This window comes from Oncorhynchus masou, chromosome 30 (assembly GCF_036934945.1).
Source record: "Oncorhynchus masou masou isolate Uvic2021 chromosome 30, UVic_Omas_1.1, whole genome shotgun sequence".
Lineage (NCBI taxonomy): Eukaryota > Metazoa > Chordata > Actinopteri > Salmoniformes > Salmonidae > Oncorhynchus > Oncorhynchus masou.
This window is the reverse complement of record NC_088241.1, coordinates 64743190-64770055: the sequence shown is the minus strand read 5'-3', so window position 1 is coordinate 64770055 and position 26866 is coordinate 64743190. Positions and strand designations below refer to the sequence as shown.

At 46.0% G+C, this 26866-nt stretch overlaps 2 protein-coding genes across 3 annotated transcripts in view; both read right to left on the bottom strand.

The window, feature by feature from the left end:
* Window positions 1–329: 329 nt before the first annotated feature.
* On the bottom strand, window positions 330–6152 carry LOC135522936 (leukocyte elastase inhibitor-like). The gene is made up of 7 exons (XM_064949651.1): window positions 6003–6152; window positions 5384–5583; window positions 2883–3023; window positions 2250–2367; window positions 1838–1980; window positions 1402–1569; window positions 330–1210 (listed from the first exon to the last, which is right to left on the bottom strand). The coding sequence occupies exons 2-7, from the start codon at window positions 5549–5551 to the stop codon at window positions 809–811; spliced, it is 1140 nt and encodes a 379-aa protein (XP_064805723.1). The 5' UTR covers window positions 5552–5583; window positions 6003–6152; the 3' UTR covers window positions 330–808.
* An 89-nt stretch (window positions 6153–6241) lies between these two features.
* Window positions 6242–26866, bottom strand: part of LOC135522935 (zinc finger CCHC domain-containing protein 2-like) — an 84781-nt gene continuing 64156 nt past the window's right edge. The window contains exons 8-15 of one of the 2 annotated variants that reach the window (XR_010452746.1): window positions 23196–23256; window positions 20171–20276; window positions 17318–17382; window positions 14887–14975; window positions 11800–11916; window positions 10169–11557; window positions 7726–9726; window positions 6242–7540 (exon numbers count right to left, since the gene is read on the bottom strand). Coding sequence is in view for 1 of the 2 variants with exons in the window: in XM_064949650.1 (XP_064805722.1) it covers window positions 9665–9726; window positions 10169–11557; window positions 11800–11916; window positions 14887–14975; window positions 17318–17382; window positions 20171–20276; window positions 23196–23256 (1889 nt within the window). In the remaining variant the exon portion in view is untranslated. Of the gene's footprint in view, window positions 9727–10168; window positions 11558–11799; window positions 11917–14886; window positions 14976–17317; window positions 17383–20170; window positions 20277–23195; window positions 23257–26866 lie in introns of both variants that reach the window. The other variant, XM_064949650.1, reaches the window with a different exon arrangement.

Sequence of the window (26866 nt, the reverse complement as noted above, 5' to 3'; positions counted from 1 at the left end):
TCAGTAACCAGTACAGGATGCCAACTGTACTGGTGGAGAGGGTGGAGTTCAGAAGGTCAGCCATGTTGGTTAGGGAGTTGGCCAATGCTGCGATAAAATAGAGTACCACAGTATGAGGCATAATGCCCCTAAAACCTAGCGCTCAAACAGGGAAACGGTTCCTATTGTTTTTCTACCATTCATTTGCCCCCATAGAGGATTTTTAGAAACACTCAATAAGGGCTGTTGTGTAGGCTTATCATCTATGGCAATGTGATTTATTATACGCCAACATGAATAACAGTGTTGGATTTGTGCATGATCAGTGCTAGCCGGGTGCTAGATGTCCCTACCCCATTGTCAATGGTTCGGTAAAGGGGAGTGGTTAGGATAGGGATGTCCCAAGGAGCCCAGATAGCACTGATCATACATAGTAACTTTGAGTTGGATGTGTGACTAACAAGACCCACACTTTAGTTGATATATATATATGTCTTCTCTATTCTGTAAACATTGTTGCTTAATTGAATAAAACTCCAGTATTCAAATCAGAAGACTAGGAGTTTGAGCAAAACGAAAAGTACAAAAACTCATTTGAGGATAATGGTATTTGAATTAGGTGGTCAGAGGAGACAAACATTGATCATGATAAGGTTAAAATACACATCCCAGTAAGAAAATTCCTCAAAACATAATTTCACTCAACACATGCATTTTTTTTTTTATTGACAAAGATCACCAAGCACAGATGCGATATTGATGTAGCAGCTTCAGTAATATATACACATCTCTTTAATACCCAAGTGGAATGTCCCATTTGCTAAAGCTCCTAAGGGGAGCAGTAGCGACCATAGAACAGAATGCTCTCCGTGTTGTGGCTGATGAAGAAGAGAAAGGGGTGGTCGGCCACAAATTTGGGGGTCCTCAAGGAACAGCGCATCCCCATAATGGCGGCCGTGGCACTCGCCGCCTCTGTGCCCTCCTCGTTGACCTCCACAAAGGCCCTGTGCACCACCTCGGACAGCTCCAAGTCGTTGCTGGGCGACAAGCCCGAGAAGTCTCCCTTTGAGAGGTCGAAGGCGTCCGTCATGCCCATGCTGATCAGCAAGTCCTTCAGGTCAAGGGTCTCCTCCAGCTTGAACTTAGGCAGGCCCACCTGAACCTCCACTGTGTCCATCATGTCAGGCCTGGTCCACGCCACAATTTTCTCATAGGTCAGCAGCTTCTCCAGCTGTGTATTTTTTGGGAGGGGGGGTTGGGAAACAGTCATGACTGACACTTCTAGAAATATGAGAATGACAGACTGATTTCGGGTTTGAGCTAACCCTCTAATTACCATAATGCAGGTATTTGCCATGCAGTTAACTGTGTATTGTTTTAGGCCACAAACCCCATGTTGCTGACAGAGTAAACAAGTCCTACCTTCTTCAGACCAGTGACGTGGTCCTCCATGTCGTTGGGGAGTATGATGAACATGCTCAGTTCGTTCCCCTCGTATTGCAGACACAGGATCTGGCAGTTGGCCTCAGGGATGAAGGCTAGGGGAAACTTGGCCGTCTGACACATCATTTTCACTGGCTTACACTCATTCTGGATCCAATGAAAGGTGGTGTCAAATTTATTGTGTCGTCATAAATTACCATGTTACAAAAGTTACTCATTGATTGTTATGAAAGTGAAGCAAGCTACACATGGTAAATAAATAAAAATGTAATAAAAATAAAACATGTGGTTCGGTGAAAGTCACCTCTCTTGCCTTAGAAGCGCTACTCTAAAGACTCATGATGAATGATCACCAGGGGGGGTGTTAACTACAGACATTAGAACAATAGGTTATTTTTGTCAGGTTGGTTGGTACCTTGTTCAGTTTGAACTGGGCATCGCTGGTGCTGGCCTCCTTGAACTTCTTACACCAGTTGCCTTTGAAGTAGATGGCGTTCACCAACACCAGTCTGGTCAGGTGGTCGACAACCCCCTCCGGCAACAGGTCCTTGATTTTCTCTACAACAACAACCAACAAAAAAAATACAGAGACGAGAGGTGATAATTAATTCCTTCTTCTACAGCTTTGTCGCAAACAGCAGATACATCAAGGACACCTAATGGAGGAAATCAATTTATTCCCAATCTACTGGTCCCTTAAATATTTTTACACTGAACTAGAATAGTTATCATTAAACATTTCAGTGAATAATATCAATGTTAAATTGTTTTTAAAAGAAGAGTTAATGCTATTGTGCACATGGAGACAGCTTTTGGCCTCTATTCACCAGAGGTCTGCTTCTCCACCCAAGCATTAATGTTCTTTCTAGAAGCCTCCGCGTTGGACTTGAAGTCCACAGCCTCCAGCTCAGCATTGTAGTGCTTCTTGGTGTCCCCGAGGAAAGTCTGTCACATATACCACAGACGCAAGAGGGTTAAGACAGTCAATATCCCAACTTTATAAACCCCTTAGTATGTAAAATAAAGAGTCTAGTCTACAATGGACTAGATTATGTACAGTTCGTCACGTATAGGACATCCTGGAAATTGCTAGTGGCCCCCCAATGGTGGAACAAACTCCCTCACGACGCCAGGACAGCGGAGTCAATCACCACCTTCCGGAGACACCTGAAACCCCACCTCTTCAAGGAATACCTAGGATAGGATAAAGCAATCCTTCTCACCCCCCCCCCTTAAATGATTTAGATGCACTATTGTAAAGTGGCTGTTCCACTGATGTCAGAAGGTGAATTCACCAATTTGTAAGTCGCTCTGGATAAGAGCGTCTGCTAAATGACTTAAATGTAAATGCTAGTGTTGTGTCTCTTTGCATAATGACTTTCCAATACAGTCATTGGGGTCAATTCAGAAAGAAAAATCTAATTTGAGATGCAACACTTAATCCACATTGTGGACGTTACCTCAACAAACTGGTAAGACTGTTGTCCGTACAGGCGATTGGCCAGGCGCAGCGAGTATGGGGCTCCCTGCAGGTTCAGGTCATGAATGAGTTTGCCGAAGCTAACATGGATGTCACCCGTAGCTTTGTTGAAGCACATCGTCTAGTGACAAAAGTAGGGGGGAGGGAGAGAGAAACATGTACCTAATGTGACATTGTGGTTGCATCTTCCTGTGACATCCATTTCTCACTTAGACAAGCCCAGATTACATTCATGTTGCTGAACTATTTCAAAATGATTGGTTTGTGACCAGAACTTCCTGTTTATATTTCCTTATCAACAATTATGAAAAAATATATATATAACACCTTGAAACCTTAGAGAAAACAAGCTAGTATTCCCTCCAGCCTCAAATAAAATCGTATTTGTCACGTGCCAAATACAACAGGTGTAGTGAAACGCTTACTTACAAGCCCATAAATCAACATTGCAGTTAAGAATAAAATTAAAGTAACAAATAATTAAAGAGCAGCAGTAAAATAACAATAGCGAGGCTATATACACAGGAGCTGCTGCTACATGTGTATTTTATGTATAGGGCTAATATCCATCAATAAACCACAGAAGTAATACCTGCAGTAGTACCGTGTTGCCAGCAGGGGTGTATTCAATAGTCACACAGTAGCAAAACATTGTCTGTCGAAACGTGAACAGTTTACTACAAACTGAAAACGCTTTGCAACGTAAACAAGTTTCTATTGGACAAATTCAGGTAGGTCCCTCCCAGTTTCATTCTGTTGAAAAACATTTTCTTTTTTTTGCAACAGTCCAAAAGTTTCTACAAACTGCGACTACCTCACCAAAAGCATCTAGCGGACTGCCTTTGAACCCCCTAGGTCACTCATTCCTTACTATATACACGCCACCAGAATAAGCGGAAGCTGGGGCTCTTACGTGGAGTAGTGCTGGGTTAAGAAGTCAGAATTCTTTCCTTCCCGAACAGTTTGTGCATATATTAAAATGACCACATTTTGTGACGGTCTTGTTGGTCTTTGGTAAGGTTTTTTTCCCCGGCGGTTCATGCACATTGTTTTCTTGAGGCAGTTGAAGCCCACGCCCCTTATTGGTCAACAGTAGGGATTCAATTAAGTGCTTGTTGCCATTCAATGATAGGTAACTTGTTTTCATCCACACCCACTTGAGAAATACTGCACCAAACATCTAAGTTGGATGTAAAACGTAATGACTAAGATCCCTACGACATAAAACGACTAAATTAATGACCGATCTCTTGAATTATCATAGTTTAATTCGGACTATTTTGAGAAATTATATAAAAGGCTACTAGAGCTGGGAATTACCAAGGACCATACTGAGGAACATCACCATACCATAGTGTCACCATACTGCAGGAACATCACCATACCATAACCATACTGAAGGAACATCACCATACCATAGTGTCACCATACTGAAGAACATCACCATACCATCGCCATACTGAGGAACATCACCATACCATAGTGTCACCATACTGAGGAACACCACCATACCATAGTGTCACCATACTGAGGAACATCACCATACCATAACCATACTGCAGGAACACCACCATACTGAGGAACACCACCATACAATAACCATACTGAAGAACACCACCATACCATAGTGTCACCATACTGAGGATCACCACCATACCATAACCATACTGCAGGAACATCACCATACTGAGGAACACCACCATACAATAACCATACTGAAGAACACCACCATACCATAGTGTCACCATACTGAGGAACACCACCACACCATAGTGTCACCATACTGAGGAACACCACCACACCATAGTGTCACCATACTGAGGAACACCACCACACCATAGTGTCACCATATTGAGGAACACCATACAATAACCATACTGAAGGAACCTCACCATACCATATTATCACCATACTGAGACCTCACCATACCATATTATCACCATACCATATTATCACCATACTGAGACCTCACCATACCATATTGTCACCATACTGAGACCTCACCACACCATCACCATACTGAGGGACCTCACCCTGTCTACATAGCCGTACATTTTAATAAATACAATTTTAAAAATAATTTCCACCTAAAATAGGCATTTACAATGTCTACACCATTTCTAAATCAATTTGATGTCATTTTAAGGGACAAAAAAATAGCTTCTCAAAAACAAGGACATTTCTAAGTGACCGCAGATCTTTGAACTGTAGTATAGTCATCTCATTCAACTACAGCTAAGTTGTCCTAATTAGATGGCAAAAACAACAAAATATACATACAATACCAGTCAAGTTTGTGCTATTTAGCAGAAGTTTTAACCCAAAGTCATGTACATGTTATGCGTGTATACATTGTGTAGTTGGTCATGGTTAACAAAGCCAAAGTCCTGGCGTTACAAGGGCCATACTCCAGGATAACTACGGTTTTACAGTGTGTCGGATCGACGGAACTCCGAAAATAAACGGGTCACACGGACTCACCTCTGACATCTGAGTAGCAGTGTTGCCCCTGGCACCCAGAGAAACCATGGCGAGGGCAGCGGAGATGCTGAGAGGGGAGTACAAAACATTGCCCTTCTTGTTCTTCTCGTTGATCTTCTTGAACAACGCCAGGGTGAAGTTAGTATTGGCTACAGACACGGCTGCCATTGTAACTGGTGGGAGAGGAAGGCAGGCAGAACCTGGAAAGAAAAGTGGAACGTGTTAGTGTCAGTGAAACAGACCAGTCAATGAATGGGACGCAATTATCCATCTAATGCGGATGTTACATTTGAAAAAAGTACGCAAACCCCCCAAAAAACACAAAAAAAGCAGCTAGTTAACGTTACACTTAAATGATAAAATGTACCGTCCTCTCTGATGTTATATTTATGCTATTCTCCTGATTTGGGAGCGGTGGAAAAATGTTTGTTCACGTCCAGATAGCCAAGCAGACATCAATTGTTATGTTAAAGTAAATCGTCAAGTAATTCACAAATAAACAAGACAAAAAGTCGTAGCTAATCGTAACTTCAACAGAAAGTTGTCAAGATCAACAGAGAAAACCTTCCTAAAAATATGTTCAGTTGATTGGGGGAAATATTATATAGCAGCTACTCACCAAAGACGGGTTATTTGTGAATGTCAGGTGGTCCTTTTCTAGACACGTTCCAGGGAACCATCTATTAAACAATTAACTGCAGACACACACCGTGGCCTGTCAAAGTGCGCTTTTCAATTATTTTCAGCTGACTACTACGGCAAACGAACTGGATCAAACGAATGTACAGTACTATGAAGTAAAAAACTACATCCAAGTATTGTATGGCCTAAATATACACAGAGTGAAATAAACAAGAATAATGTATGATTTTGTATTTATTGCTGTTAATTCCAGGAAAACAGATCAACAATTTGCATAAAAACCCCAATTCGTTTTAGAAATATATTTGACATTTCCAGTACAATAACATTTACATAAAGAGTACAGTAAACATACACCCGAAGGTAACAGTGAGTGTACCCCATACAGTACTGCCTTATTAACCAGGAAAGTTTAACAAGTTTAACTGGCAGGTTCATATGTACAATCGTCCTCCAAGCTCACATGGTTCTTCAATCATCCATACAATTCTTAAAGAGTGTCCACATGTTTTCTTTCCCTATGTTCAACACATGTCCACGCCGTTTTTTAATCAAATTCCGAGTTTGCCTCAGCATTTTAGGTACATGTAAGGGGGCAGGGGCAGCTTTTTTATCATGTTTTTGGAGGAAAACAGTACTAAGTGTGGCTATTAATGAAAATTGACTTATCATATCAACAAATGAGTGTGTACTCTGTATGCACAAGTGTAATATATACAGTGGGGAGAACAAGTATTTGATACACTGCCGATTTTGCAGGTTTTCCTACTGACAAAGCATGTAGAGGTCTGTAATTTTTAAAAATCATAGGTACACTTCAACTGTGAGAGACGGAATCTAAAATAAAAATCCAGAAAATCACATTGTATGATTTTTAAGGACCCTGCTGCAAGTGTGTGGAAACCTGGTCAAGAACTACAGGAAACGTATGATCTCTGTAATTGCAAAAAAAGGTTTCTGTACCAAAATATTAAGTTCTGCTTTTCTGATGTATCAAATACTTATGTCATGCAATAAAATGCTAATTAATTACTTAAAAATCATGCAATGTGATTTTCTGGATTTTTGTTTTAGATTCCGTCTCTCACCGTTGAAGTGTACCTATGATAAAAATTACAGTCCTCTACATGCTTTGTAAGTAGGAAAACCTGCAAAATCGGCAGTGTATCAAATACTTGTTCTCTCCACTGTACATGCACATCTTTTACAACTTGTAGACCCCAAATCTTAAGACATACATGAAAGAGTTCTAAATCATTGAGAATTCTCTCAAGTGATATGTCTGAGAAGGGACTTGCCCATCGGGGCAAGTCAAGAGCATCTTTATGCCCCCCCCCCAATAAAAAATGTAAAATAGCTAGTTACAGATCCACATATATTTCCAGCCTTTCACCTACACATATGGGAGGAATCAAACAGATGTATTGAATTATTTTGTATTTTGTATATCAGTGAAAAAAAAAAAAATCAGAGCAGGCTAACGTTTCCAGACTGCCATAAAATGTCTGTCTTTCACTTTAAACATTTACATTACATTACATTTAAGTCATTTAGCAGACGCTCTTATCCAGAGCGACTTACAAACGAAACTAGTTACAGTTCATATAAGGACATGAGTCAATTTAAATAAATTCATTAGGCCCTAGTCAATGTATTTCACATGGACTGTGAATAAAGATATGCATATGTTGGTTACATACCATTAAACAATGGGGAGGACCAAGAAAGATCAGATTTCGTCTACTGGAATGCTTTGCAGTTTGGTTATCTTCACTTTTTATTTTTGAACCAATCACTGGAAAGCGACTGATCCTGATACCCCAAACGACTCCAGTCAGACACCTCCATTAGTGCTCACGCTAATCGTCTCCATCCTCCACATGGAAACACACACTATTCGTAGTGTGTATGTGCATATATATGTCTTGGTTTTCCATTTACCAATGCACCAAACTTATGCAATACAGTTAGATCTCATTTTAAATGAAGAAGTGGGAATAAATACAATGAATCTCCAGAAAAGTTACATAATATCTGCCTTGGCCACCACAGTCCTGTAGAAATGGCTTAAAAGAAAATATAGTTATTTTCAGAGGAAACAGTGTTATCAATAGTAGGAGCCAAATAGTGGCCCCGACTCTGCAGGTCAGCACAGCATTTCCAAGAGAATATTGGATGGAGGGACAACAGTGTATATTGTCAGAGCTTCACTGTTGCAATAACATCTGGCTCTAAGTTCTTCTAGGACTGTTTCAGTGCACTTGAGAAACTTCAGAATTCCTGGTAGTTATAGTGCATATTGTCAAAGATTATAACTAAAATAAACACCCAGCAGCATTTAACTTCAACATGACAAACATGATGATTAAAAACGTCTTACTCTGCGCTTCACATTATTATCAAGTGGCAAATGTTTAAGAAACATGTTTTCGATACTGCCAGATTCCTTACATAAAAAAAACGAAATATGTGGTACATTCATAAACACTGCAGCAAAAAAATATTTTAAAAAGTTAAAAAAAAAAATATATATATATTTTTTACATTAACCTTTTTGTTTGTACTCCTCTTTCGTAGCTGTACAGTTAAACAATTCAAATCCTCGTCAAATAACAATAAGGAGGCATAAATATACTGCTGTAAAAATGAAGTATAGGAAACTCTTTAATCGAGATCACGCAGAATCCCCATGTATTCAGAGAACAAAATCATTTCCCCAAGCTCCCATACTCTAAGATACGTGGTGTCATTTTCCCAAGCTCACACTCTAAAATACGTGGTGTCATTTTCCCAAGCTCACACACTCTAAGATACGTGGTGTCATTTTCCCAAGCTCACACACTCTAAAATACGTGGTGTCATTTTCCCAAGCTCACACACTCTAAAATACGTGGTGTCATTTTCCCAAGCTCACACACTCTAATATACGTGGTGTCATTTTCCCAAGCTCACACACTCTAAAATACGTGGTGTCATTTTCCCAAGCTCACACACTCTAATATACGTGGTGTCATTTTCCCAAGCTCACACACTCTAAAATACGTGGTGTCATTTTCCCAAGCTCCCATACTCTAAGATACGTGGTGTCATTTTCCCAAGCTCACACACTCTAAGATACGTGGTGTCATTTTCCCAAGCTCACACACTCTAAGATACGTGGTGTCATTTTCCCAAGCTCACACTCTAAAATACGTGGTGTCATTTTCCCAAGCTCACACACTAAAATACGTGGTGTCATTTTCCCAAGCTCACATACTATAGGATATGTGGTGTCATTTTCCCAAGCTCACACACTCTAATATCAAAAACAAGTTAGTGAACACGAGCTGCTTGCCAGTTGTTGTTGTTGTGCCAGTTTTCAGTGCAAAATACCAAAAGCCTCTAATAGATGAGTGGGGGTGCGGGGGGGGGGGGGGCGTCTCTATGGAAACAAGACAGCTTCACTTTCAGCTGTGACGGGGACGTAGAGGATGTCTCCGCCACAAGTACTCAGGACCCTCCTCACACACGCTCTTTAAAAAGGTCAAACCAACAACATGACAATGACTGAGAAACACCAGAGTGAAACCCTCTTGAAACGGGAGGGTTCTCTTGGACCGCTCGTGACGAGGAACCAGATGACGGAACGAAAAGACGTGTTCAGCTGGCGTTGTCTAGTCCTTCGGGAGAGTGGGAAGCGGCGTACTTCAGCCGAAAGCTGCCTGAAAAACAGAGAGGTTCGGCGTTAGTGGAACAAAGAAGACAATACAAAATGGGAGGATTAAAATAACCTCTGAAAAAATTAAGCAAAAAGACAAGAAACCACTGAGATGAATTCCCAAAATGCACCTGAGCGGTTGGGATTTTTCTTTTCATTTTTAACTGCTAAGAGAGAGTTTTGAGTGAAAAACGTCCACAGATCCCCTGAGATGAGAGAGAGCCCTTTAACAGCAGCTCCTGTCTGTGAATAAGTCCTGCCAATGGAGGTGGGGAGGGTAAAGGTGTGCCTTCCCAAACTTAGTCAAGGGTACCCTCTGTGTGGGTGGGTGTAGGGTTATAAAGCACTGGTATGTGATAGAGAGTAAGAGCGGGCTGAGGGGGGGTGCCGCAGAGGGGCCGAATGGGTCCATCTGAAGAGGCCCCCCCTGGCCGTGGCGTTATTACCTTGCTGTGATGAATCAACAGAGGGCTGTTTGCAGTCCTGTGCGTAGTGCCCACTGACCCCACAGTTGTAGCAGGAGACGTTGCCGTTGTTCTTGTTTACGCCGACCGCTGCCCCCAGGGCCCCTCCGCCGCCTCCCGAACCGGGCACCATACCCACGCTGGAGGGGTACATGTGCGGGTAGAAACGGTTGAAGGGCGACACCATCTGTTGGAGGCTATAGCCTAGCTGGGTGCCCAGTACATGGTCAGAGTGGGTGTGCAGCAGGGTCTGGCCAGTGTAAGGGGCGGGGGGGAAGAATGTCAGCTGGGACTGGCCGTTGCTTTGCGGGGGCGGCTGGCTGAGGTAGTTGCTGGCACACAGGGACGTGAGCTGGAAGATGGGCGGAGCACCAAACACCTGCCGTGGCGCCATCTGGTGGGGAAAGAAAAACGATGGCGCTGTACGGCTGTTGCCGCAGCCGCCTCGGCAACCGCACGCCCCGCAGCACATGGCCTGTTGCTGGTGAGACGTCTGCTGCTGCTGTTGTTGTTGTGGTTGTGCCTGTTGCTGGGTGACGGAGTTACTGGTGCTGTTGACGTAGGAGGTGGAGTCGGTCTGGGTTGAGCTGGGCGCTTGGCCGGGGGTGTGGGCGGGTACGGACGGGGGCACCACCGCCTGAACCTGTCCAGGGGAAGGCGCTACCCCTAGTGTGGCCATGACGGAAGTGGGGATGGGGGCCATAGTGTACAGGGAGGGCAGGCCCGAGAAAAGGGACACATCTGGGTGCTTGATGTGAGGGATGCTATGGTCCCCCAGGGGTACGGATGGGGTTAGGGGGGCGGCAGGGTCTGGGTTGGAGTAGGCAGGCTGCAGGGGTGAGGGATAGGGCGGACCAGGGGTGATGACACTGATAGCTTCCACCAGGGGCTGGTGGGCAGGGAGGGTGGTGACACCCTCAGAGCTGGCAGTGGTCTGTGGAGGGGCTGTCTTGAAGTGCTGGACCGGGGGCTGCAGGGCAGGGCTGCCAGGGGAGTGTAAGCCCAGGGCTAGGGATCCAAACCCTGGGAGTACCATGGGCATCTGCTCTGGATCCCCTGGCACGGGAACTGGCACGGTGGTGGAAGTAGGCTCTCGGAGGACCAGGGGCACCTGCATGATCAGCCCTCCAACCACCTTGTTGTCTACCAGGGCAGCTGCCACCTGGTGGGGGGGCATGACTGGCAGAGGGGCATCGGCAGGTAGTGCACCATTGGGCAGGGGGTGCATGAAGGTGTTTGGGGGATAGTCAAGGCTGGGGGGCTCCCCAACAGGCTTGGCAGAGACCAGGTGGTGGATGGTGGGCATGGCCCCACCTGCAACTTCCTGCCAGGGGAGGAAGGAGTCTGTTGGGCCCTGGGTACTGTCCGTATCTGGGTGAGGGCGAGAGCGAGAGAATGAAAGAGAGAGCGCGAGAGAGGGATAGAGAGGGAGAGAGAGAGGGAGAGAATGAAAGAGAGAGCGCGAGAAAGAGGGAGAGAATGAAAGAGAGAGAGGGATAGAGAGGGAGAGAAAGAGAGAGGGAGAGGGAGAGAGAGGGAGAACAAAAGTCTTAGTGATGTCCCAAAAATAAGACAAGCCCAAAATCTAATCATGGTATATGTGTCTGTCTCACATTTATCCTTTTCGTCCTCGCTGTCCAGGCTCTCTGGTTCGTGGTGCTGGGGGCTGGAGGCCGAGCTGTAGCTCTCAGACGAGGTTTCGCCGTATACCTCCTGACTGGAGTCTCCGTCTAGACGCACGTACAACCCCAACATTCATTCAATTAGATTTAGTTCAAATATGATTTGCCAACCTTTGATTTACATCAAATCAACCTGAAGGCATATGAGTATGACTGAGACACACAGATAAGCAGATCAGATGTTGACTGAAAAGCTATGCCTTATAACCTTGTACAACATTGCTCTCTGTTGGTTGAATGTAGTTACTACAAGTAGTAAAAGCCGAAACTCACCAATGGCGAGCGTGTAAAGTGTGTATGATTTATTTTAGAAAGCATTGTTTTTGAATTATAACGACCCAACCGAATCCTCTGATAATGACCCAACCGAATCCTCTTATAATGACCCAACCGAAGCCTCTGATAATGACCCAACCGAAGCCTCTGATAATGACCCAACCGAAGCCTCTGATAATGACCCAACCGAATCCTCTTATAATGACCCAACCGAAGCCTCTGATAATGACCCAACCGAATCCTCTTATAATGACCCACCCAAATCCTCTGATAATAACCCAACCGAATCCTCTGATAATGACCCAACCGAATCCTCTGATAATGACCCAACCGAAGCCTCTGATAATGACCTAACCGAAGTCTCTTATAATGACCCAACCGAAGCCTCTGATAATGACCCAACCGAATCCTCTTATAATGACCCACCCAAATCCTCTGATAATAATCCAACCGAATCCTCTGATAATGACCCAACCGAATCCTCTGATAATGACCCAACCGAAGCCTCTGATAATGACCCAACCGAAGCCTCTGATAATGACCCAACCGAATCCTCTGATAATGACCCAACCGAATCCTCTGATAATGACCCAACCGAATCCTCTGATAATGACCCAACCGAATCCTCTGATAATGACCCAACCGAATCCTCTGATAATGACCCAACCGAAGTCTCTTATAATGACCCAACCGAAGCCTCTTATAATGACCCAACCGAATCCTCTGATAATGACCCAACCGAATCCTCTGATAATGACCCAACCGAATCCTCTGATAATGACCCAACCGAATCCTCTGATAATGACCCAACCGAAGCCTCTGATAATGACCCAACCGAATCCTCTGATAATGACCCAACCGAATCCTCTGATAATGACCCAACCGAATCCTCTGATAATGAATGACCCAACCGAAGCCTCTGATAATGACCCAACCGAATCCTCTGATAATGACCCAACCGAATCCTCTTATAATGACCCAACCGAAGCCTCTTATAATGACCCAACCGAATCCTCTTATAATGACCCAACCGAAGCCTCTGATAATGACCCAACCGAAGCCTGTTATAATGACCCAACCGAATCCTCTGATAATGACCCAACCGAAGCCTGTTATAATGACCCAACCGAATCCTCTTATAATGACCCAACCGAAGCCTGTTATAATGACCCAACCGAATCCTCTGATAATGACCCAACCGAATCCTCTGATAATGACCCAACCGAATCCTGTTATAATGACCCAACCGAATCCTGTTATAATGACCCAACCGAATCCTCTGATAATGACCCAACCGAATCCTCTGATAATGACCCAACCGAATCCTCTGATAATGACCCAACCGAAGCCTCTGATAATGACCCAACCGACTCCTCTGATAATGACCCAACCGAATCCTCTGATAATGACCCAACCGAAGCCTCTTATAATGACCCAACCGAATCCTCTGATAATGACCCAACCGAATCCTCTGATAATGACCCAACCGAAGCCTTTGATAATGACCCAACCAAATCCTCTGATAATCACCCAACCGAATCCTCTTATAATGACCCAACCGAAGCCTCGCTCAATTAGATTGTGTTTCTATTTTGGGGTTAAATCGTTGGCGCTGTAGTCACACAAAATAATATATATTTTTTGTGATGAATCACTTTCTTCAGCTCCTTTTAATTGGAAGAGTTAGCTAGGTTCGATTAGACCAAGTCATCCACTGATGGAAACATTAGAGATATGGACTATCCTGCTGGCATACAGTCCCTGCTCTGCCTGTCCCGTCCCTTTCCAGCCGCCTCGCTCTGCTTGCTCCCCCCGCCTCGCTCTGCTTGCTCCACCCGCCTCGCTCTGCTTGCTCCCCCCCGCCTCGCTCTGCTTGCTCCCCCCCGCCTCGCTCTGCTTGCTCCGCCCGCCTCGCTCTGCTTGCTCCGCCCGCCTCGCTCTGCTTGCTCCCCCCGCCTCGCTCTGCTTGCTCCGCCCGCCTCGCTCTGCTTGCTCCCCCGCCTCGCTCTGCTTGCTCCGCCCGCCTCGCTCTGCTTGCTCCCCCGCCTCGCTCTGCTTGCTCCCCCGCCTCGCTCTGCTTGCTCCGCCCCCCGCCTCGCTCTGCTTGCTCCGCCCGCCTCGCTCTGCTTGCTCCGCCCGCCTCGCTCTGCTTGCTCCGCCCCGCCTCGCTCTGCTTGCTCCCCCCGCCTCGCTCTGCTTGCTCCGCCCGCCTCGCTCTGCTTGCTCCGCCCCGCCTCGCTCTGCTTGCTCCCCCGCCTCGCTCTGCTTGCTCCCCCGCCTCGCTCTGCTTGCTCCCCCGCCTCGCTCTGCTTGCTCCGCCCGCCTCGCTCTGCTTGCTCCGCCCCGCCTCGCTCTGCTTGCCCCCCCCCGCCTGCTTGCTCTGCTTGCTCCGCCCGCCTCGCTCTGCTTGCTCCGCCCGCCTCGCTCTGCTTGCTCCCCCCGCCTCGCTCTGCTTGCTCCCCCCGCCTCGCTCTGCTTGCTCCGCCCGCCTCGCTCTGCTTGCTCCCCCCGCCTCGCTCTGCTTGCTCCCCCGCCTCGCTCTGCTTGCTCCGCCCGCCTCGCTCTGCTTGCTCCCCCGCCTCGCTCTGCTTGCTCCGCCCACTTCTGGTGAGACTATCGCTTAAGCCTTTTCCTCCAAACAACAACAACAAAAAACATCAAGCCATTTCTTCGCAGAGCTACCATTTCAGAGCTTTAGGATAGGAAGAATATCAGGGCAAAATCATCTCCGTCGATACCCACCTTTCCCTGTCGACTGTCGCGCTCGCTGAGAAGCTGGTGGCACCATGCTCCCATTTGTCGCCAAGTGTGCTTTCTTCTTCCCCTTTTCCCTGAAGGAGGAGAGACAAAGATGAGGGTTCGTCGTCAACGATACAGGATAAATGAGGGAGGAGAAGAGGAATTGAAGCCTGTTGCTCGACAGACTGGTTGGTAATAGACCCACTTCACCCTAGACCCACTTCACCCTAGACCCACTTCAATTTGCTTACCGCCCCAATAGATCCACAGTCAATGCAATCGCCATCACACTGCACACTGCCCTATCCCATCTGGACAAGAGGAATACCTATGTAAGAATGCTGTTCATTGACTATAGCTCAGCATTCAACAGCATAGAACCCTCCAAGCTCATCATTAAGCTCGAGGCCCTGGGTCTGAACCCCGTCCTGTGCAACTGGGTCCTGGACTTTTTGATGGGCCGCCCCCCAGGTGATGAAGATAGGAAACATCACCTCCACTCCGCTGATCCTCAACACTGGGGCCCCACAAGGTAGTGAGCGGTCTGCCTAACGCATTACCAGGGGCAAACTACCTTCCCTCCAGGACACGTACAGCACCCAATGTCACATGAGGGACAAACAGATCATCAAGGACATCAACCACCCAAGCCACTGCCTGGTCACCTAGCTATCATCCAGAAGGCAAGGTCAGTAAAGGTGCATCAAAGCAGGGACCGAGAGACCGAAAAACAGTTTCTATCTCAAGGACATCAGACTGTTAAACAGCCAACACTAGCACATTTGAGGCTGCTGCCTACAGGCATAGCCGAGGAATCACTGGCCACTTTAATAATGTTTACATATCTTAGTCCATTCCGCTCTGACATCGCTCATCCATATGTATATACTCTTAATTCATTCCTACTTAGATTTGTGTGCATTGGGTATATGTTGTGTAATTACGCTAGCGTAATGCTAGGTCCTCTCTGTCAGACCCTGTTGTGGGGGGGGGGGGGTTGACGCTAACGTTCTTCTGTTAGCATGCTAGCTAGCATAATGTTAGGCCTTCTCTGACAGGCACTGTTGTGGGGGGGGGGATTGACGCTAACGTTCTTCTGTTAGCATGCTAGCTAGCATAATGTTAGGCCTGCTCTGTCAGACCCTGTTGTGGGGGATTGACGCTAACGTTCTTCTGTTAGCATGCTAGCTAGCATAATGTTAGGCCTGCTCTGACAGACCCTGTTGTGGGGGGGGGTTGACGCTAACGTTCTTCTGTTAGCATGCTAGCTAGCATAATGTTAGGCCTGCTCTGACAGACCCTGTTGTGGGGGGGTTGACGCTAACGTTCTTCTGTTAGCATGCTAGCTAGCATAATGTTAGGCCTTCTCTGTCAGACCCTGTTGTGGGGGGGGGTTGACGCTAACGTTCTTCTGTTAGCATGCTAGCTAGCATAATGTTAGGCCTGCTCTGACAGGCACCGCTGTGGGGGGGGGTTGACGCTAACGTTCTTCTGTTAGCATGCTAGCTAGCATAATGTTGGGCCTGCTCTGACAGGCACTGCTGTGGGGGGGGGGGGGGGGTTGACGCTAACGTTCTTCTGTTAGCATGCTAGCTAGCATAATGTTAGGCCTGCTCTGACAGGCACTGCTGGGGGGGGGTTGACGCTAACGTTCTTCTGTTAGCATGCTAGCTAGCATAATGTTAGGCCTGCTCTGACAGGCACTGCTGTGGGGGGGGGGGGGGGGGTTGACGCTAACGTTCCTCTGTTAGCATGCTAGCTAGCATAATGTTAGGCCTGCTCTGACAGGCACTGCTGTGGGGGGGGGGGGGTTGACGCTAACGTTCTTCTGTTAGCATGCTAGCTAGCATAATGTTAGGCCTGCTCTGACAGGCACCGCTGTGGGGGGGGTTGACGCTAACGTTCTTCTGTTAGCATGCTAGCTAGCATAATGTTAGGCCTGCTCTGACAGGCACCGCTGTGCTGGTGGGTATCTCCTGAACACAGTCACACTGTTAGCTTTCTGTATCCGACGTTCCTCTCATAGTCAATCTACAGCCAAAGACAACAAATAAATGTGTCTACGAAGCAACACCTATCACAATGTAGAAACTGTACTGTCAGCTGGCTCAGTGTTGAGCCGGTATGTCTGTGCAGGGAAGTCTCTTCACTGTCAGTCAATGTGAGGACCCTTTTTGAAGGAGGGTAATAATGACTGTAATCACTGGGTCAGGTGATCGACTGTCTTCTTGCTTCGTTCAAATGCTCTCACTGGCTTTTCTCAGTAGACCCTAGATGTAGTGCAGGGGCCGTTTTGTATCCAGAGCCTGATCTAGGATCAGGTCCCCATATCTATATAATCTCATGCATTGGTATCTAAAAGGCCAAACTGAAAAGTCAGCACTCCAACTCCTGATTGCCTGGTGGGTTGACCATTGATATAGCCGGTGATTACCTGTCTGGTCCCAGTGGCTGCCTCATGCTGGCAGGGTGGTTGCCCCTCTTCTCACTGCCCTGATGCTGTGGACCAGATAGATAGAATTAGCTGTGTTAAAGTAGGGCTGGAGCAAAACCCTGAACACCCATTTGCTCTCTAGGAGGAAGTTACCTTGTGCCTTTAAAACATATACTGTAGCTCCATTACACTATTTGCCAGAGCAGGAATGCCATAGAGCTGTTGCCTGTTACGTAACCCCTGTCACATGACGAGGGCCCCATGAATGAGGCATTGCTGGACTCTGACCCAGAGCTATAGCGTGTGGGGAGGGGGGAGTCAAAGGGCAGAGCGCCTCACCCTGGCTAACGCTGATACCACTCGTATTGCTGCTGAGCTGGACTTGACTTTGGAGCACAAACACACAGACACAAACATGCACTAACACATGCATACACGCACACGCACACGCACACGCACACACACACACACACACACACACACACACACACACACACACACACACACACACACACACACACACACACACACACACACACACACACACACACACACACACAGGTACTCTCCCCAACGTATTTGTACAGTAAAGCTAAAATATTTAATTTGGCTATGTACTCCAGCATTTTGGATTTGGGATACAATGTGTTATATGAGGTGACAGTACAGAATGTCAACTTATATACAAGGGTATTCACATACATACACTATAAACACTATAAACATACACTATATATACAGCAGTACGTAGACACCCCTTCAAATGAGTGGATTTGGCTATTTCAGCCACACCCGTTGCTGACAGGTGTATAAAATCGAACACACCACCATGCAATCTCCATAGACAAACATTGTCAGTAGAATGGCCTTACTGAAGAGCTCAGAGATTTTGCCCTGCTAGAGCTGCCCCGGTCAACTGTAAGTTCTGTTATTGTGAAATGGGAAACGTCTAGGAGCAACAACAGTTCAGCCGAGTACTGAAGCGCGTGGTTTGTAAAAATCGTCTGTCCTCGTCTGTCCTGGAAGCAACGTCAGTGCAATATCTGTTCGTCGGGAGCTTCAGGAAATGGGATTCCATGGCCGAGCAGCCGCACACAAGCATAAGATCACCCTGCGCAATGCCAAGCGTCAGCTGGAGTGGTGTGAAGCTCCCCACCATTGGACTCTGATTCAGTGGAAACGCGTTCTCTGAACAGATGAATCACGCTTCACCATCCGACGGACAAATCTGGGTTTGGCAGATGCCAGGAGAACACTACCTGCCCGAATGCATAGTGCCAACTGTAAAGTTTGGTGGAGGAGGAATAATGGTCTGGGGCTGTTTTTTATGGTTCCAGTGAAGAGAAATCTTAACGCTACAGCATAACAATGACATTCTAGATGATTCTACGCTTCCAACGTTGTGGCAACAGTTTGGGGAAGGCCCTTTCCTATTTCAGCATGACAATTCCCCCGATGCACAGAGTGAGGTCTAATCGCCCAACATCAGAGCCCAACCTCACTAATGCTCTTGTGGCTGAATGGAAGCAAGTCCCCACAGCAATGTTCCAACATCAAGTGGAAAGCCTTCCCAGAAGAGTGGAGGCTGTTATAGCAGCAATGTTCCAACATCTAGTGGAAAGCCTTCCGAGAAGAGTGGAGGCTGTTATAGCAGCAATGTTCCAACATCTAGTGGAAAGCCTTCCCAGAAGAGTAGAGGCTGTTATAGCAGCAATGTTCCAACATCTAGTGGAAAGCCTTCCGAGAAGAGTGGAGGCTGTTATAGCAGCAATGTTCCAACATCTAGTGGAAAGCCTTCCCAGAAGAGTAGAGGCTGTTATAGCAGCAATGTTCCAACATCTAGTGGAAAGCCTTCCGAGAAGAGTGGAGGCTGTTATAGCAGCAATGGTCCAACATCTAGTGGAAAGCCTTCCCAGAAGAGTGGAGGCTGTTATAGCAGCAAAGGGGGGACCAACTCCATATTAATGCCCATGATTTTGGAATGAGATGTTCGACGAGCAGTTGTCCACATACCTTTGACATGCTCTCTCATACTTTGTGTATCAGTTTTACAGTTTAGAAATGAAAGCACTTTATGTTTACTTTATTTAATATTTGTATATCTTCATGTATCTAATCCCCCCATTTGAAGGTGTCATTGGTATTTACTCTTAAAGTGTATTAAATGTAGTCAAGTGTTGTATTTGGTCCCATGTTCTTAACACGCAATGATTACATCAAACTTGTGACTCTACAAACTTGTTGGATGCATTTGCAGTTTGTTTTGGGTTGTGTTTCAGATTATTTTGTGCCCAATAGAAATTAATGGTAAATAATGTTGTGTGTCATTTTGGAGTCACTTTTATTGTAAATAAGAATATAACATGCTCACACACACACACACGCACACGCACACGCACACGCACACACACACACACACGTATGTTGCTTATACAGAGCATCAGCCCTAATTGGGTCATTGACACAACACATGCTACAGGGCAGAAGTAGAGATCATCCATCTTAAAATAGGACATGTCTGCCTGGTCTAAATTAACTCTTTCTCAGACTATGTAACCCCGCGGCTATGGCCATTTTAAAAGTTCACACAAAAAACAACCAATCAAAATGCCTGTTCATACATTTGAACATGATACATGACAACAAAAACAAAAAAACAATGGTTTAATTGCTTAGCAACAACTGTAACTTCTTTTGTATTTGTGAGAATTAGTCTGTATCTCAAATGGCACCCTACTTCCTGTACAGAACCCCCTTTTGGCCCTGGTCAACAGTAGTGCGCTATAAAGGGAATAGGGGGCCATTTTGGATGTAGCTTTGTGTAACTTTGAATGTAGCATGTGTCTGTCTCACCTGCTCTGGGCCCCCAGAGGCCTCCTGGTCGGGTTGAAGCGTGCAGGTCTTCCTCGTCCAGTCAGGCAGGCTGTGTGACCCCTTTCGAACGCTCTCGCCCTGGGAACTTTTGGCATCGGGAAAGAAGGGTAGGGGGAAAAAGGGGTAAGGGGGATAAGGATCATTTTCAGGTCTTTCATCAGAAACAAACATATGGTGTATATCTGCACTGGTTGGAGTGGGGGGGCTACCACTTGAAGAAGGAGGCACTCCTAACCACAGATCTAGGATCAGGCTAATCTATCCCCATTCCAGACCATAATCATCAGGTGGTCTCAAGTGATTAGGAGCAACTTCTACCTTCTCGGGTTGGGTTCAATTCCTTTTCAATTCCAGTCAATTCAGGAAGTACAATGTGAAGTTCAATTTCAAATCTCTTCAATGCTTTTCAATTAGGAAAATTTGGAACACAGATGTTATTTACAGTCTGAATTGACAAGGATTTTATATGGGATTGACCCTGCCACCTACTACGGTGTCGGGACAATAGGGTGCCTACCTATGGCAGGGTCTATTGCTGACATGTTTCAATAGGGTGCACACACACACAGGGTCATGCTGACATGTTTCAATAGGGTGCATACCATGGCAGGGTCTAATTGCTGACATGTTTCAATAGGGTGCCATGGCAGGGTCTATTGCTGACATGTTTCAATAGGGTGCCTACCTATGGCAGGGTCATCCATGTTTCAAAGGGTGCCTACAAATGGCAGGGTCTATTGCTGACAATTAATTGCTGACATGTTTAATAGGGTGCTACCTATGGCAGGGTCTATTGCTGACATGTTTCAATAGGGTGCCTACCTAACAGGGTCTATTGCTGACATGTTTCAAGTAGGGTCTACCTACAAACATGTTTCAATAGGGTGCCAACCTATGGCAAATTGCTGACATGTTCATACATTTGAACATGATACATGACAACAAAAACAAAAAAACAATGGTTTAATTGCTTAGCAACAACTGTAACTTCTTTTGCTGACATTTGTGAGATGGCAGGGTCTATTGCTGACATGTTTCAAATGGCACCCTAGGGTCTATTGCTGACATGTTTCAGAAGGGTGCCCCCAGGGTCTATTGCTGACATGTTTCAATAGGGTGCCTATAAAGGGAATATTGGGGCCATTTTGGGTGTAGCTTTGCGTAAGGGTCTATTGATGACATGTGTCTGTCTCACCTGCTCTGGGCTGACATGTTTCAATAGGGTGCCTACCAAGGGTCTAGGCCTCCTGGTCGGGTTATTGCGTGACAGGTTTCAATAGGGTCCAGTCATGGCAGGGTCTATTGCTGACATGTTTCAATAGGGTGCCTACCTATGGCAGGGTCTATTGCTGACATGTTTCAATAGGGTGCCTACCTATGGCAGGGTCTATTGCTCGGGAAATAAGGGTAGGGGCAAGAAGGATCATTTTCAGGTCTTTCATCAGTCTAACAAACAATGGTGTATATCTGCACTGGAGGGTCTATTGCTGACATGTTTCAATAGGGTGCCTACCTATGGCAGGGTCTATTTGACAGAAGGAGGCACTCCTAACCACAGATCTAGGGGATCAGGCTAATCTATCCCCATTCCAGACCATAATCATCAGGTAGTCTCAAGTGATTATGGCAACTTCTACCTTGCTGGTTGTTTCAATTCCATTTCAATCCCAGTCAATGCAGTCTATTGCTGACATGAAGTACAATGGAGGGTTCAATTTCAAATCTTTCAATGCTTGTCAATTGGAAAATTTGGAACACAGATGTTATTTACAGTCTGAATTGACATGTTTCAATAGGGTGACCTATGCCACCTACTACGGTGTCGGGACAATAGGGTGCCTACCTATGGCAGGGTCTATTGCTGACATGTTTCAATAGGGTGCCTACCTATGGCAGGGTCTATTGCTGACATGTTTCAATAGGGTGCCTACCTATGGCAGGGTCTATTGCTGACATGTTTCAATAGGGTGCCTACCTATGGCAGGGTCTATTGCTGACATGTTTCAATAGGGTGCCTACCTGTGGCAGGGTCTATTGCTGAACATGTTTCAATAGGGTGCCTACCTATGGCAGGGTCTATTGCTGACATGTTTCAATAGGGTGCCTACCTATGGCAGGGTCTATTGCTGACATGTTTCAATAGGGTGCCTACCTATGGCAGGGTCTATTGCTGACATGTTTCAATAGGGTGCCTACCTATGGCAGGGTCTATTGCTGACATGTTTCAATAGGGTGCCTACCTATGGCAGGGTCTATTGCTGACATGTTTCAATAGGTTTCAATAGGGTGCCTACCTATGGCAGGGTCTATTGCTGACATGTTTCAATAGGGTACCTACCTATGGCAGGGTCTATTGCTGACATGTTTCAATAGGGTGCCTACCTATGACAGGGTCTATTGCTGACATGTTTCAATAGGGTGCCTACCTATGGCAGGGTCTATTGCTGACATGTTTCAATAGGGTGCCTACCTATGACAGGGTCTATTGCTGATATGTTTCAATAGGGTGCCTACCTATGGCAGGGTCTATTGCTGACATGTTTCAATAGGGTGCCTACCTATAGGGTGACAGGGTCTATTGCTGACATGTTTCAATAGGGTGCCTACCTATGGCAGGGTCTATTGCTGACATGTTTCAATAGGGTGCCTACCTATGGCAGGGTCTATTGCTGACATGTTTCAATAGGGTGCCTACCTATGGCAGGGTCTATTGCTGACATGTTTCAATAGGGTGCCTACCTATGGCAGGGTCTATTGCTGACATGTTTCAATAGGGTGCCTACCTATGGCAGGGTCTATTGCTGACATGTTTCAATAGGGTGCCTACCTATGGCAGGGTCTATTGCTGACATGTTTCAATAGGGTGCCTACCTATGGCAGGGTCTATTGCTGACATGTTTCAATAGGGTGCCTACCTATGGCAGGGTCTATTGCTGAACATGTTTCAATAGGGTGCCTACCTATGGCAGGGTCTATTGCTGATATGTTTCAATAGGGTGCCTACCTATGACAGGGTCTATTGCTGATATGTTTCTTCCGGTGTCCCAGAACGTATGGATCCAAATCTGAAGGGTTTGAAGACATTTATTCATTCATTTATTCATTCATTTATTCATTCATTTATTCATTCATTTATTCATTCATTTATTCATTCATAGTTGACAGGAAACCAATGAATTTTAATCAACGTTTCACATCAACACTCGTTTCCATACCTAGTGAGATCAGTGAGTAGCAAACAATTGAGTAGCAAAACATTAAAGCAGGAAGCACCAGTGACTCTGGCTATAAAAAAAAGTGGTCAGATTGAAGCAGATGCTAAACTACAGGACTGTTTAGCACAGGCTGGAACATGTTCCGGTTATTCTTCCGATGGCATTGAGGAGTACACCACATCAGTCACTGGCTTCATCAATACGTGCATTGATGATGTCGTCCCCACAGTGACTGTACGTACATACCCCATCCAGAAGCCATGGATTACAGGCAACATTCGCACTGAGCTAAAGGGTAGAGCTGCCGCTTTCAAGGTGCGGGACTCTAACCTGGAAGCTTATAAGAAATCTTGCTATGACCTCCGACGAACCATCAAACAGGCAAAGCGTAAATACAGGGCTAAGATTTAATCATACTACACCGGCTCTGATGCTCGTTAGATGTGGCATTACAGATTACAAAGGGAAACACAGACGCAAGCTGCCCTGTGACACGAGCCTACCAGACGAGCTAAATCACTTCTATGCTCGCTTCGAGGCAAGCAACAATGAGGCATGCATGAGAGCATCAGCTGTTCCGGACTGCTGTGTGATCACATTCTCCGTAGCCGATGTGAGTAAGACCTTTAAACAGGTCAACATTCACAAGGCTGCGGGGCCAGACGGATTACCAGGACATGTGCTCTGGGCATGTGCTGACCAACTGGCAGGTGTCTTCACTGACATTTTCAACATGTCCCTGATTGAGTCTGTAATACTAACATGTTTCAAGCAGACCACCATAGTCCCTGTGTCCAAGAACACAAGGTAACCTGCCTAAATGACTACAGACCCGTAGCACTCACGTCTGTAGCCATGAAGTGCTTTGAAAGGCTGGTCATGGCTCACATCAACACCATTATCCCAGAAACCCTAGACCCACTCCAATTTGCATACTGCCCAAACAGATCCACAGATGATGCAATCTCTATTGCCCTCCACACTTCCCTTCCCACCTGGACAAAAGGAACACCTATGTGAGAATGCTATTCATTGACTACAGCTCAGCGTTCAACACCATAGTGCCCTCCAAGCTCATCACTAAGCTAAGGACTCTGGGACTAAACACCTCCCTCTGTAACTGGATCCTGGACTTCCTGACGGGCCGACCCCAGGTGGTGAGGGTAGGTAGCAACACATCTGCCACGCTGATCCTCAACACTGGAGCTCCCCAGGGGTGCATGCTCAATTCCTCCCCTGTACTCCCTGTTCACCCACAACAGCATGGCCAGGCACGACTCCAACACCATCATTAAGTTTGCAGACGACACAACAGTGGTAGGCCTGATCACCGACAACGACGAGACAGCCTATAGGGAGGAGGTCAGTGACCTTGCTGGGTGGTGCCAGAATAACTACCTATCCCTCAACGGAACCAAGACTAGGGAAATTATTGTGGACTTCAGGAAAAGGAGGACCGAGCACGCCCCCATTCTCATCGACGGGGCTGTAGTGGAGCAGGTTTAGAGCGTCAAGTTCCTTGGTGTCCACATCACCAACAAACTAGAATGGTCCAAACACACCAAGACAGTTGAAGAGGGCACAACAAACCTATTCCCCCTCAGGAAACTAAAAAGATTTTGCATGGGTCCTGAGATTCTCAAAAGGTTCTACAGCTGCAACATGGAGAGCATCCTGACTGGTTGCATCACTGCATGGTATTTGCTCGGCCTCTGACCGCAAGGCACTACAGAGGGTAGTGCGTACGGCCCAATACATCACTGGGGTCAAGCTTCCTGCCATCCAGGACCTCTACAACAGGCGGTGTCAGAGGAAGGCCCTAAAAATTGTCAAAGACCCCAGCCACCCCGGTCATCGACTGTTCTCTCTAATAACGCATGGCAAGCGTACTGTAGCGCCAAGTCTAGGACAAGAAGGCTTCTCAACAGTTTTTACCCCCAAGCCATAAGACTCCTGAACAGGTAATCAAATGGCTACCCGGAATATTTGCGTTGTGTGCTATACAAAGGCTATACCACAGCACCACAGGGGCTAGCATTAGCATCCCTAGGGCTGTGATTAGCCTGCGAAGCCAGAGCATGGACGACGGGCAATATATAGCCTCAGAAATGCAAGGGAGAGAGTCAGAATGAGAGAATCAGAGAGTCAGAGAGAGAAAGAGAGAATCAGAGAGTCAGAATGAGAGAATCAGAGAGTCAGAGAGAGAAACAGAGAATCAGAGAGAGAGAGAGAGAAAATAGAATCAGAGAGAGAAAGAGAGAATCAGAGAGTCAGAATGAGAGAATCAGAGAGTCAGAGAGAGAAAGAGAGAATCAGAGAGTCAGAATGAGAGAATCAGAGTCAGAGAGAGAAAGAGAGAATTAGAGAGTCAGAATGAGAGAATCAGAGAGTCAGAATGAGAGAAGCAGAGAGTCAGAATGAGAGAATCAGAGAGTCAGAGAGAAAGAGAGAATCAGAGAGAGAGAGAGAGAAAGAGAGAATCAGAGAGCTAGAGACAGAGCCAATCATATTACATTTGAAATATATATATATTATTTTAAAACAGACAGAGAGAGAATCAGAGTCAGAGAGAGAAATAGAAAATCAGTCAGAGAGAGAGAGAGAGAGATTCAGAGAGTCAGAGAGAGAGAATCAGATTCAGTTGAAAATCACAGTCAAAGAGAAAATCAGACAGTCAGAGAGGGAGAGAAAATCAGACAGTCAGAGAGAGAGAAAAAAAATCTGAGTCAGAGAGAGAGAAAATCAGAATCAGAGAGAGAATCAGACAGTCAGAGAGAGAGAGAGAGAATCAGAGTCAGAGAGAGAGAATCAGAGTCAGAGAGAGAGAGAATCAGAATCAGAGAGAGAATCAGACAGTCAGAGAGAGAATCAGACAGTCAGAGAGAGATAGAGAGAATCAGACAGTCAGAGAGAGAATCAGACAGTCAGAGAGAGAATCAGACAGTCAGAGAGAGATAGAGAGAATCAGACAGTCAGAGAGAGAGAGAGAATCAGAAAATCAGATAGAGAATCAGACAGTCAGAGAGAGAGAATCAGAATCAGAGAGAGAATCAGACAGTCAGAGAGAGAATCAGACAGTCAGAGAGATAGAGAGAATCAGACAGTCAGAGAGAGAATCAGAATCAGAGAGAGAATCAGACAGTCAGAGAGAGAATCAGACAGTCAGAGAGATAGAGAGAATCAGACAGTCAGAGAGAATCAGACAGTCAGAGAGAATCAGACAGAGAGAGAGAATCAGACAGAGAGAGAGAGATAGAGAGAATCAGACAGAGAGAGAGAATCAGACAGTCAGAGAGAGAATCAGACAGTCAGAGAGAGATAGAGAGAATCAGACAGTCAGAGAGAATCAGACAGAGAGAGAGAATCAGACAGAGAGAGAGATAGAGAGAATCAGACAGAGAGAGAGAATCAGACAGTCAGAGAGAGAATCAGACAGAGAGAGAGATAGAGAGAATCAGAC